Source organism: Antedon mediterranea, chromosome 10 (assembly GCF_964355755.1).
Source record: "Antedon mediterranea chromosome 10, ecAntMedi1.1, whole genome shotgun sequence".
Classification (NCBI taxonomy): Eukaryota; Metazoa; Echinodermata; class Crinoidea; order Comatulida; family Antedonidae; genus Antedon; species Antedon mediterranea.
The window spans coordinates 13,977,019-13,989,634 of NC_092679.1; the positions used below are offsets into that span (position 1 = coordinate 13,977,019).

The 12,616-nt window shown below is 35.1% G+C and overlaps 1 protein-coding gene across 1 annotated transcript in view; it reads right to left on the bottom strand.

Moving 5' to 3' along the window:
• LOC140061164 (uncharacterized) overlaps positions 1–11,181 on the bottom strand; it is a 50,681-nt gene extending 39,500 nt beyond the window's left edge. Inside the window, exons 1-6 of the mRNA XM_072107638.1 lie at positions 10,576–11,181; positions 9,317–9,388; positions 6,438–6,497; positions 5,573–5,641; positions 4,770–4,841; positions 3,350–3,421 (exon numbers count right to left, since the gene is read on the bottom strand). Coding sequence (XP_071963739.1) covers positions 3,350–3,421; positions 4,770–4,841; positions 5,573–5,641; positions 6,438–6,497; positions 9,317–9,388; positions 10,576–10,772 — 542 coding nt within the window. The 5' untranslated portion in view covers positions 10,773–11,181. The remainder of the gene's footprint in view (positions 1–3,349; positions 3,422–4,769; positions 4,842–5,572; positions 5,642–6,437; positions 6,498–9,316; positions 9,389–10,575) is intronic.
• Positions 11,182–12,616: the final 1,435 nt, after the last annotated feature.

Sequence of the window (12,616 nt, forward strand, 5' to 3'; positions counted from 1 at the left end):
GACGGAAACCCAGTGCTATTTGTAGGCGGATAGAGAGGGCCGCAGGCTAGTTTTTAGTGGCATATCGCCGACTTATTATAATCAATGTGAAGCCATATTATTATTATGTTTAAAATGTTGAATCTATATCCACTGGATTATGGATATATATCGTCGGATATTTAAAGAAAGGCCTAGGCCTAGACCTTTTGATTTATTTAATTAATTTAGGACTATATTACGGGAAATTCTTTGCCAAAGAAAAGAAAATACGTTGTGGCTGTTGGAGGTTTGTAAATATATGACAATAATGTAGCCTAGGCTAGGAAGGACTGTAGGTAGGATGAGGTAATTTGGATGGTCGTACATATGATATTTATATATACAGTATTGTGTATAGTAGTGATCATGGCGACAAAATTTAGGATGACTAAATTTGACATTAAAATTATTTAACTATGAATAGCTCATTATATTGGTGTTTTTTTTTTCTTTCAGGTTTCTAAGAATAAACTATCCGACTTGTGATTCATCTTGTGCTGCAAAAACAATCCTATTTTGATATTTGTAAATTGATGTACGTAACAGATGTCTTTTAAAAATAAAAAAAAATTAAAAATTTTTATTATCGCGATGATTTAACTCAAATATTGACATATAACTTGATATTTTAGCCTGAGCAAGATAGTTTGATAGGCATATTTTACTTCGATGTAAATAAGATATTACATGTTATACTGTATGTAAAATACTTTTTTGTAAATAAAATTATTTAATGGTGGTTAATTTATTAACTTGTTAATTTGTTTGTTAGTTATGATGTTATACTATTAATTATTTAGTTATTTAGTAACCAAAGTGGAGTGGATTCGTGGCAGTTGCAACTTGACTGTAATATGCAAATATATAATAATATTTACTTCTTCTTGGATAAAGTTAAACCAAAATAAGCAATAATAAAAATTAAATATTTATTTTGCCATAAAGAAAGCAAAAACTAAACATACAGTACTATATGTACAGTAATACCATGGACCTATAGGTCCATGGTAATACATACTGTAGTATTGAGCACCAGTAGCAGAGACGTCTGGACAATCGAATATAATCGTTATCAGCTGTCTGGGTACCCAAGGCTAGTGCTAGAAAATGGCGAAAATTCGTGTATTCATTCGCCGTCAGCGAAATGAATCCGGCACTTTTCTCATCAGAAGCAAATCAACAAATCCTTTTATCAGTTTGTTTTGATATATAATCTGGATAATATATATTAAAATGGCCTTGGTTCAAGCATGTTTAACAGGTAAAATCAGATTTTTTCCTACCTAGGCCCCTTAGCACTGCGGTACCCTACGCCGTGTGGGGGAACCGATCTCGGCAGTATTTCTTAAGTAGCCTATCTTTCGTAAAATCCTTAGTTGAATTTTATTAATATAAATTTAATTGTATGAATATGCTATTTAAATGTTATTGAAATTTTTTTTTGCTGCATTTTGTAATTCCGCACTACTTGCTTTATCGCGATTCCAAGATGGCGGCAATTCAAATTTTGATTTGGTAATAATTCGCGAGGTCAACCACTTTGCTGCCCGACTGTGTTGTGTTTATATATATAAAAGTATCTCTTCGGAGATCCCACCTCGTGAATAAAAATACTGAAAGATGAGGGCGTATCAATTTGATCTCTGTTGCGCGTGCGTACAACTGAGGACTAGTGCTGTTCCGCCGTACCACGCAGAGAATGTTAAAGAGTCGCTATCCAATCGAGTTCGAACAATACCATGAAAGCCCCAGTGGTCTAATGGTTAGGACATCTGCATATCAAGCAGGCGGTCCGAGTTCGAGTCTCGGTTGGGGCGACTTTTCTCATTCTCACAGATTTCCTCATCTTTATCGTTTCAAATTAATTAATTAAATTTCAGTATATCATCGGGCGGTTTAGAATTAATGTTCTTTGCCTGTTGTGTTTATATATATAAAAGTATCTCTTCGGAGATCCCACCTCGTGAATAAAAATACTGAAAGATGAGGGCGTATCAATTTGATCTCTGTTGCGCGTGCGTACAACTGAGGACTAGTGCTGTTCCGCCGTACCACGCCGAGAATTTTAAAGAGTCGCTATCCAATCGAGTTCGAACAATACCATGAAAGCCCCAGTGGTCTAATGGTTAGGACATCTGCATATCCAGCAGGCGGTCCGAGTTCGAGTCTCGGTTGGGGCGACTTTTTCTCATTCTCACACATTTTCTCATCTTTATCGTTTCAAATTAATTAATTAAATTTCAGTATATCATCGGGCGGTTTAGAATTAATGTTCTTTGCCTGTTGTGTTTATATATATAAAAGTATCTCTTCGGAGATCCCGCCTCGTGAATAAAAATACTGAAAGATGAGGGCGTATCAATTTGATCTCTGTTGCGCGTGCGTACAACTGAGGACTAGTGCTGTTCCGCCGTACCACGCCGAGAATGTTAAAGAGTCGCTATCCAATCGAGTTCGAACAATACCATGAAAGCCCAAGTGGTCTAATGGTTAGGACATCTGCATATCAAGCAGGCGGTCCGAGTTCGAGTCTCGGTTGGGGCGACTTTTTCTCATTCTCACAGATTTCCTCATCTTTATCGTTTCAAAATAATTAATTAAATTTCAGTATATTATCATCGGGCGGTTTAGAATTAATGTTCTTTGCCTGTTGTGTTAAATAGTGTAGTTGAATAATTTCTTCAAGCTAGTTGCGTGGTGCATCGGATGAAGCATTGTCTTGTGATGGAGTGACAATTCATCGCGGTTCAAGTCTCACTAGATGACTTTTGTTTATTTATCGCCAAGCGCGAGTGTTGCCACACGAAAATTACACAGTCAATATCATCGTACTCGAGAATTTGCTGGATTTTATATGTTTGTTTGTTTGTTATGACAAAGATAATTACGCGAAAATTATTCAGTCAATATCATCGTACTCGAGGATTTATACGATTTACGATCTTCGCAGCGGTAGTCATGTGATGCAGTTTCAACCAATCACGTTCACGTATTTACATAGGCTATGTAATATAAAGAGATAAAACGGAACACATCAAAACTCTAAATGATCTTGATACCTCAATAACAAGAAAGTTATCAAACTTGTTTTTGCATCTACCACCCCCTGTCCGCTTAGCTTTACGAAGGTTATAACACTTGACCTACTTATTTTGTTCAAAATATTTTAGCAGAAATCGATGACCTTTGACTTACTCTAGTATTTGCTATCCTATTTCCGCAAACTTGTTTGCTACGCCCTCTACGCCGAATAAGTAGCTAGCTTTTACGAACGTTATAACACTTGATCTACTTAAGTGTAATATTGTAACAAAAATTAAAAACTTACAAATATGCTAATTTGCTGTTGTTTGCAAAAGTAAAAGGTTCAATGATATTTATATCATTAGATGACAGGTATCTGAAAAAAAAAATCATCATTAGTTTTTAGAATAAATATCTCAAATTATAAAAGTTGTTAAATAAGAGTGTGGTAGTCGTGGTAGTGACAGGTGGTACCATAGTAGCAGCAGCGGCGGCAGTAGGAGCAGCAGTAGTACAACAGACTGACTAGAACGATCGTCAACGTGTATTTTCAGCAGTACATTATTTATCTTATTCATTCGTGTTATAAAGAAAAAATCACTTAGAGACGCTATGAAATAACAACTGATGATCATCTAAATCTAAATAGCAGCAGCGGCGGGAGTAGGAGCAGCAGCAGAAACAGTACAACAAAGTGACTAGAACGATCGTCAACGTGTATTTTCAGTAACTAAACATGCAGTACATTCTTTATCTTATTCATTCGTGTTGAAAAGAAAAATCACTTAGAGACGCTATGAAATAACAACTGATGATCATCTATATCAAATCAAATATTCTTTTTCATTATCATCGTTATCATCAAAATATAAAGAATATAAAGAAAGATCAGATAAAGTAAAACATGTCTATGAAGAAATAAAAACGGAAACACATCGAAATTCTAAATGATCCTGATACCCCAATAACAAGAAATTATTCAAGCTGTTGCCGATTACGGTTATAGAAACTGATTGCTGCGCATAATTATTATATAACCTAAATTTGCATTTAGAAATTAACAATACTTATAGTAATCAAATATCGGATATAAATGCTCCCATAAAATTGCTAGTGTAATGCTAATAAATTATGAAACAAGCAATAATTTAAATGATTTTGTTATCGTTAAGTTTTGTCACTAAAATGATAGACTATTAACTGCTTTTGTTGAATATGTTTCTGAAACATGGCTAAAACTATAAAGACATTTTACTCAGTCGGTGAAACAGCAATGTCTTTTCAGGTTTAAGTGTGTCATGCAGGAATTGCTGGACCTTTCCATTCTTTGACTATAATAGTATTAAAGTTGCTCGGATACGTGCATTACCAAAACCGTATAATCATCAAATAAACACATGTTTCGTCATCAAGGGTGATTTCAACCGAATGAAAAATAAAGCGTTTTCCTCTAAAAGCAAATAATTACTGTTTTGTAATAACTGTATATAATTATATTATAACAATGTAATTGGTGGTTTCATTTAGGAACAAATAAACAGAACAAAACGCAATGACCAATTTGGATGCACCAAGATGTATACACTGCTGATGCATTTGTATCACTCTTACATACAGCAGCAGCAATGGCAGCAAAAAACAACAGAAGAAACAGAAGTTGCAGAATCGGCAAGAGAAGCATCGGCAGCAGCAGAAAAAGTTTTGAAGGTAACAATTGAACTTACAAGTTAGTTATCACGGTGGATCCTTGAAATGTGGTATTTCTCAGTATAGTTATTTTGTTGTTGGTCAGGCTTCTATTATGAAAACAAAAATTATGTAACTACTTAGAATACTTTATTAAATGCGATTGTATAATAGTAACTTCGTTTTATCATTTTCTATGCTTTATTCATTGACTGTGAAATCTTCATTAATACGTTTTATTGTTGTTATTGTTTTAAACCGCAGTGCCGTCCAGTTGTAATAATAGTGAGACATTGCATCGCGACGGTAAACGAAAAGAGACGGTAATTTAATATATAGAGTCTGGTGCTAAATGCCTTCGAAACAAAAGCAACAACGGTTAGCCTCCTCTAGGCTTAGGCCCCTGATTCTATGCATGCAAGCTCGGTTGAGCAGGTTCTGCGTTAGTCAGGCTAGGTATTCGATTAGCAAATTTCACAATATGAACTAAAAAACACATAATCAAAAACGTTTTTTTTAAATAAATCTAGAAGAATCAAAATGAATTTACATCCTACACATACTATATATACACATATGATGTTTTTGTTATGAAAATAAACAACTTGTGCCTATCATGTATACATTTGCTTTGCTTATGGTTTAACAGTTTCAGAAAGACGTCAACTGTTCTTCGTCTGGTTGAATTGTAAGACCGATTTTTAGATCGGCTAAATACAATGAACGGAATGTATGCCACCTACTTTCGTTAATTTACCGTCTCGAAGCAAAAGCTCACTACTAAAAGTTAGTTCTACACACGTAAAAGAAGTAACATTTTCAAATTATATTGTCAACTTACAAAATATGAAGAATTGGAAGATCATTAAAAACTGTTGATATGTCTGTCAGCAAATTTTTGTCTGCATGTCTGAAATGTTTAGATAAATTAAAATTATTATTTATAACTAATATAACTCAATGCATTACATAGTGTATCTTGTAATGTATGCGTATCATTGCTATAGAGTTCTGCGTTGCTGACGTCACGACGGTAGGTGGCGCTGCGTGGACGGTAGGTGGCGCTGCGTGGTTGAAAGCCAAATAAAAAATGCGTGACTCCAAGGTCACCAATGGTTTGGAATAGGCTTATTGAAGTAGTCATTTTAAAACTTAATAATTTTCAATAAAAACAAACTAAAATTTCAAAAGATCACTAAATATTTGTAATAATAATAACAATAATCTATTTATTCTTCAACTACAGTTTAAGTCTAAAAAAGTCAAGCTAAGATACATAATTTGATAGAAATACAGATATCTATAGTTTATCAACATAGTAGCGTTGAACGCATTTTTTGTTGCGCTTGCAACCACGCAGAGCCATCTATCGTTGTGACGTCACACCGCAGAACTCTATTACCTGCTTGCAAATCACACTTAATAATTTGGAATCTGGATGGATTAGAATAAACGTTCACATCCTAAAACAGAGAGTAGGCCTAATAGTAATGGGGAATATTTAACTCAAAGTGTTGCAACACAATACGAGTATTATTTCAAAAGAAATAGAAAAGAAGGTTTTGCAGGCCTGTGGTGTAACTATTGTATTTGAATGAGCATTGTAAAACGGACATAACTTCAACTAAATTGATATAATATGACAGTGATCATATTGATTAAACTAATTAGTAACAATAAAAGTTTAATAAACATAACAGACTTACATATTACCAATTGTCTTCGGCAAGCTTGGTAATTTACTAAGTAAATTGTTATTAACATTTCTGTCAACAATAAAGATATAAATAAACAAAATTTAATGAAGATCAATGCAATGCAACATCTTTATAGCAATACTTTAATTTAATTACGTCTTAACATGACAAAGTTATTTTCACCAATACAATTATGTCGCTTTTTATATCGTTGCAATATAAGATGGTGATTCGCTATCATATAATTCTTCGGGAATGTTAAACCTCAAATTGGCTTAATATACATTATACACGCATATGTTGTGTGAAGACCGGCTTGCGATTTTTTTTTTCGTACATAAATTGGGGACCCCCTCATGAAACGTCACAAAATAAACATGAATAATTCATCAGTTAAATGTTCTTGTTCCGTGTACACCCAAGCGTATAGCAACAAGAAGTGATTACACAAGTGCGGTACGATTATAGGCCTATCTCCGCGCTGTTGTTGCGGCGTGCGATTTCATAGAAGAATAGCGGCGTTTTGTGTGGATTGTCGAAATAATCAGCCTTTAGTTTATGATAGTGTTTTTAATATAATTTATTACTAAAGAATTACGTGTTAAAATTATAGTTTCTATTAATACTATTAGGCCTAGGCCTAATTATTAGTCTCTAAACATATGTCTATTCTAGTAGAGCTGTGTGTGTGTGTGTGTGTGTTATAGGTATGACACAATCCGAGTAATAAGTCAGCAAAATTAAACAATAAACATTACACAAAAATACAGTTTTTATTCTCGTGGGTCTAATCTTCCCATCTCATGTGTTCATATACGCGCATTTTTAAAGTTCCTTTGAGTACATGCATTGTTTGATAATAAAATAGCAGAATTTAAAAAAATACAGTACACAAATTATACACATTCTTTATTCTTGTGGGTCTAAGCTTTCTTTGGGCTATGTCCAATGAATTACTACTTAGTTTAATGTCTTGCCTAGCTGTCGATTAGCCTCGACTCGACACATTTTGTGTGAAGAAGAGTGCGCGAAGGCAATCGCGTGAATTGACTTAGAATCCTAGGCCTACTGTAGAAAGTATCGTATCGCAGTTGTGTAATCGCTTCTTGTTGCTATACGCTTGGGTGCACACGGAACAATTACATTTAACTGATGAATTATTCATGTTTATTTTGTGACGTTTCATGAGGGGGTCCCCAACTTATGTACGAAAAAAAAAATCGCGACCGGCTTACTCTGTATGGATCATACATAGCATGAGTTGTTAGCTTAAGGCTAGTCTATAGCCATAGAACAAGGCCATATAAATGGCTGCAGTCGCGTGCTCAAGTTAGTGTTTACCGACCAACCGACCGACATAGTGAGCTGTAGAGTCGCGTTGCATGCGACCAAAAAGATGTCTTTTCTAATTGTTGTGAAATATGAGATTTTGGTATTATATTTGAAAAAAATTTTATATTATACTACCTATCCATAAACAAATCAGGAAAAAAAATTATTTAATGTATAAGTGAATAACTTTATCATAAGTACAAATTGGCCTATTTAAAATGTGATGTCATTCATCGGCATTTTGTTCATGTTTGGAGAACAATACATGTTCAAAGTGTATTCAAGTACACAAAGCAATTTAATACGTACGTTAGAGATACCTCCATGGTTAGAGAAGCTTGATAAGCTTGTTTTAGCGCGATTTGAAGATAAGGTTAATACAATAATAGGCCTAAATTAAAACTACAGTATTATTACGAGAAATAGGTATAAATATAAATACAAATAAAATAGTTAGTGAAATTGTTCAGATAACTATACAGAAATAAAATATAAAATATCTTATAACAGTTACAACGTAATGTAATATTTCTAATGATCCATAATAATATAGTACAGATTGTTATCAACAATTAAAGCCATCCTTACAGTAAATGTATGTATAAGTAAATCAAAAGAGGCAGTTAATTATAAAAGTTGAAATAATTGTCAGAAGAAATTATAATAATAATAATAATAATAATAATAATAATAGCCTGTTCTAATACCCCTTTCACACCAAAACTCCGGAGTGTCTCCGGAGACACCCCGGGGTTTATGACCATTCAAAACGTCGAGAAACTCCGGAGATACCCCTTTCACACCAACCTAGCAACACCGGGGTTTATAAAATAAAATTGTAAATGTCGCCCTCTATTTTGTTTGTTTACATAGCGACGATCATTAGAATCATTTTAATTAATAATATTTTAAATTTAATAATTACTTTCAAAAGTCTCAGAAGTAATATAATGTTTTATTGATACTACTTATTATTTTTGAACCCGCTATATATGTTGTACAAATATTTAAAGTATTTTGAAATAAAACTAAAGCTATGAGTGATCGTGTGAGGATGACCTTTTGACCCGAAACACTCCGGAGTTTGATGTTGGTACCTTTCACACCAAAACACCGGGGTGTCCCCGCAGTTCGCTCTCCGGAGAATGTTCAGCTGTTCAACCCCGCAGTTTTAAACTCCGGAGTTGCTTGATTTTACCTTTCACACCAAACAGCGGGACGTCAACTCCGGGGTGTCTCCGGAGTTTTGCTTTTGGTGTGAAAGGGGTATTATATAGCGCATATAATCAGGCTTTCAATAATATATTATTATGCTACAATTATGATTTACACAATACGTTTTTATCTAGAAATTAATGTGGTTGAAATCCCTCGACTAAAGAGAAACAATGTATTTGACAGGGGTTTGCTTAGTCTATGCTCATCCTAGTTAAGCCTATGCCTTATCATTTTTAAGCCTACTTTCACCATTTTATCGAATGATATTTCATTTTAGCCCAAATTAATGTTGTCATCTGTACTGTAGCTTGCTTGCATTTATGTAAAAGATTACTTACATGGTGAAAAGTTCATGTAGCTTTGACAAAGCATCTTCGTCGATTTCCTTCAGGTTATTATTGTTCATGTAACTATAAAAAAAATTGTGCTATGGTGAACAAAACATTGTAAACATACTAAACAACGTAAGGCATTTGCACGTAAGACGAAAAATGCTCGGTTTTATTCCTTAAACACATCATCAAGCTAGTTAATCTATATTGATCGTTCGTATTGCTAAATTCCAAAATACTGCTTTGTTCTACATGGCACATTATTAACACTAGAGGGTGAACTCGCTTCGCTCGCTCTCCCTCTAGGAAGTGTAGACGATGGTTCTCGGAATGATAATGACACGGTAAAAAGGTTTTAGAAGGACGTTCTGGTCTGGACGTTTTCGGTCGGTTACCATTATTGAAACGCTTGATATTCCTAAAACTAAACCTACTCACTAACCTGTTTCACAGTGTCTTAGATGATTAATAGCGTTTTACGTATAGTGTTAATTGTTTGGTAGGGCCCATATAGTGTGGATGTGGGGAGGCGGAGTTAATTTGAGGGAGGTGCTTATTTGAGGGTTACGTTAATTTTGTTAATTTTAATAAAATGGTACATTTACAAATAAAATCCTCTAGTAGATATAAAAAGTGGTAAAAAAGAATTACAAATCCTTGGTAAATTGAAATCTACTAAAAATAGTATAATTGTGTCATAAATATAATACAATATTATGTGTATAAATGTGGATGGACGTTTATTAGATGGTAGTTGGTGGGGGGGGGGGTGGTGATAATTATCAATTGATGTTTTATTTGGGAGGTGTTCCGGGCGTTTATTTAAATAAATACCATTCTAATTGGTATAATCAATACATTATTCCGCGACAGTGAACAGTTTTGGCCTAAGAAGGCAGACGTTTTAGACGGCTTGCAACATGGGCATAAGTAGCCTATCCCAGGATCCTAACGGGACACAGGTAGCGCACAGTATTTATAAAGTCCTGGCGGGTTACTCAAAAACTCGACTATCGGGGTTTCATTCGATATTTCAAACAAAAGCTCTTATTGTTCAAGAATATCCTATAACATATAACATTTTACTACGTTGGGCTAACCTCCCTCCAAACAGCAGTTCGGAAACTGCAAAGCAGCCTTACGGGTCGCCGGGCCCGAAGAGGATATGTAGGGATAATAACATATAACCGTAGCTTTGACATTGCAATGTGAAGCTTACAGAATTATTGTGTCTACTGGTTATTGAAATTACAAAAAAAACTTACAGAGTTTGGGTGTTTACTGGAATTCCTACCGGCCATTCATTGAGTCCACGGTTTGCACAGTCCACGGTTCTTTTTGTACATTCACAAACTGCATTCACATTAGTATCATTACTACATGCAACTTCAACACCAATTGATAAATCAACCCATAAAAACAACAGGCAGCATATCAAGGATGTAGAGTCCATTTTCAACATGTTTGCAATATAAATGTGAAAACCTAACCTATTAAATATTGCGTTTATTTTAGAAACGTCACTGTGATACAAAATCTGGTTTGATATTGAAATAAAATCATGAATGTTTCGTAAATTCTACAAATTGTATAAGCATTTCCAACTGAGTTGGTATCAACAAAAGAAGTTCCGGATTCGGGTCGTGACATTAGTGTACTTTCACTTTACTTCTTTTCATTATACAGTACCTGTTTTTGTCATAACATACTTATTATGTATATCATTTTTTATTTCCTTGTGGTAGTCAAGTTTTAAATATATCTATCGATTTTATTGCTTACAATCGATGACATCTTGGCCACATCTGCAAAAAAGTCTTATCATTTGCTCACCAAGGTCGCCTTTTCCATTAGACACAACTAGAATTTACGAACAAAATTGTATTTTAACCCTTTGAAGACGCAAGGTTTCTACCCCAAATGACAGAGCTTAAATAAGGTATTAAAGATTAGCATAAGCTAGTAGATTCCGAAAATTACCTGTTAATGGCTTTTCCAACACACTTTCTTACTCTTACTTCTTGAATCGGAGGTATCTCTGGCGGGAATTTAATAAGTCAGAGAGAATGATATAAACCATAATACGATTGGTTAATTAATAGCGTGACAATCGTTTCCTGGTTATGACGTGACAGTTGTGGCGCCAGCCAGCCCCCCCCCCCCCCCCCACCACCCCCCGTCGGGGAAAGCTGCCCCCCCCCCCCCCAGGTCGGGGAGTATTGCCCATATTTGTCGGGGAGATAAATATGATCATTTCTTTTCTGGTAAAAAATAAAACCATATTAAGTGTACTACTATATATTTTAAGTAACTGCGGCATGCCATTTTTGACGTACGTACGATATACTGACAGCGAAGTAAACAGTATGATGTGGTACGCATTTGTCTGGCGGTGTCTCTTTGTACGAATCTTTCATGGCTCACTGCGGTATACCCGTCGACATATCTGGGCTGTATCATATTACATCCAGGGACCAAAATGTGTATTTTTCAGATTCCAGGCGAAAATCGAAAATTAATTTGCAACTACGCATCGACGTACGTTCTTACAGGAATATAGGTACGAGTTATGTTCTCACGGTTGAGTTTACGAATTGTTTCAATTTACCAATAACCCTTGGTGTACCGCGTATATGTTCGCTGTCGATTAAAGGGGTTTGGGTGGGGGTTCGATTGGGAAAAGGAAGCGGTTGGCCCGAACCATAAAACAGGGTCTGGTCACGTTTCTTTTCGCGCATAAATCTCGATCTAGGGTAGGTGGGTGAATAGGGTGGCTAGCCACCTCCCTTAATTCTAAAGGGAAAAAAAAGATGCACCAAACCCGTGACCGTCGCTAGACGCGGATTCGACGCACTTGACTTTTTTAATTAAGAAGAGTAGGCAAGAGCTATAGTTGAAAGAACTATTTATGAATTCAAGAGTTTAAAAAGAAAACGCAATTTAAAATCTTCGGAAAATACCCACAACTGAGTTATTTTCAAAACACATGCACTCCCACTACCAGCATCACGTTGTCTTAGCTCGCTCCTCGCGTGAATGCTGACGTTATCACTCTCCAAAAATACACCATTTTCCGCCCTGGTCCGTGTGCAAGCGTTAGCGTGGACCTGTATATTTACACCCCTGTACAGAGTAGAGTGTAATATCGTGAACTTTTTTCTCGCGTATGAAGGTTTTTTTAAATAATGGTATGCAGTATAAACGATAAAAAAAAACGATAAACATGATGTTCTTTTATTATTATTTCATAGGCATAACATAAACATGAAATGTCTTCTTCTATGTACACGGCCGAAAAAACGGCAT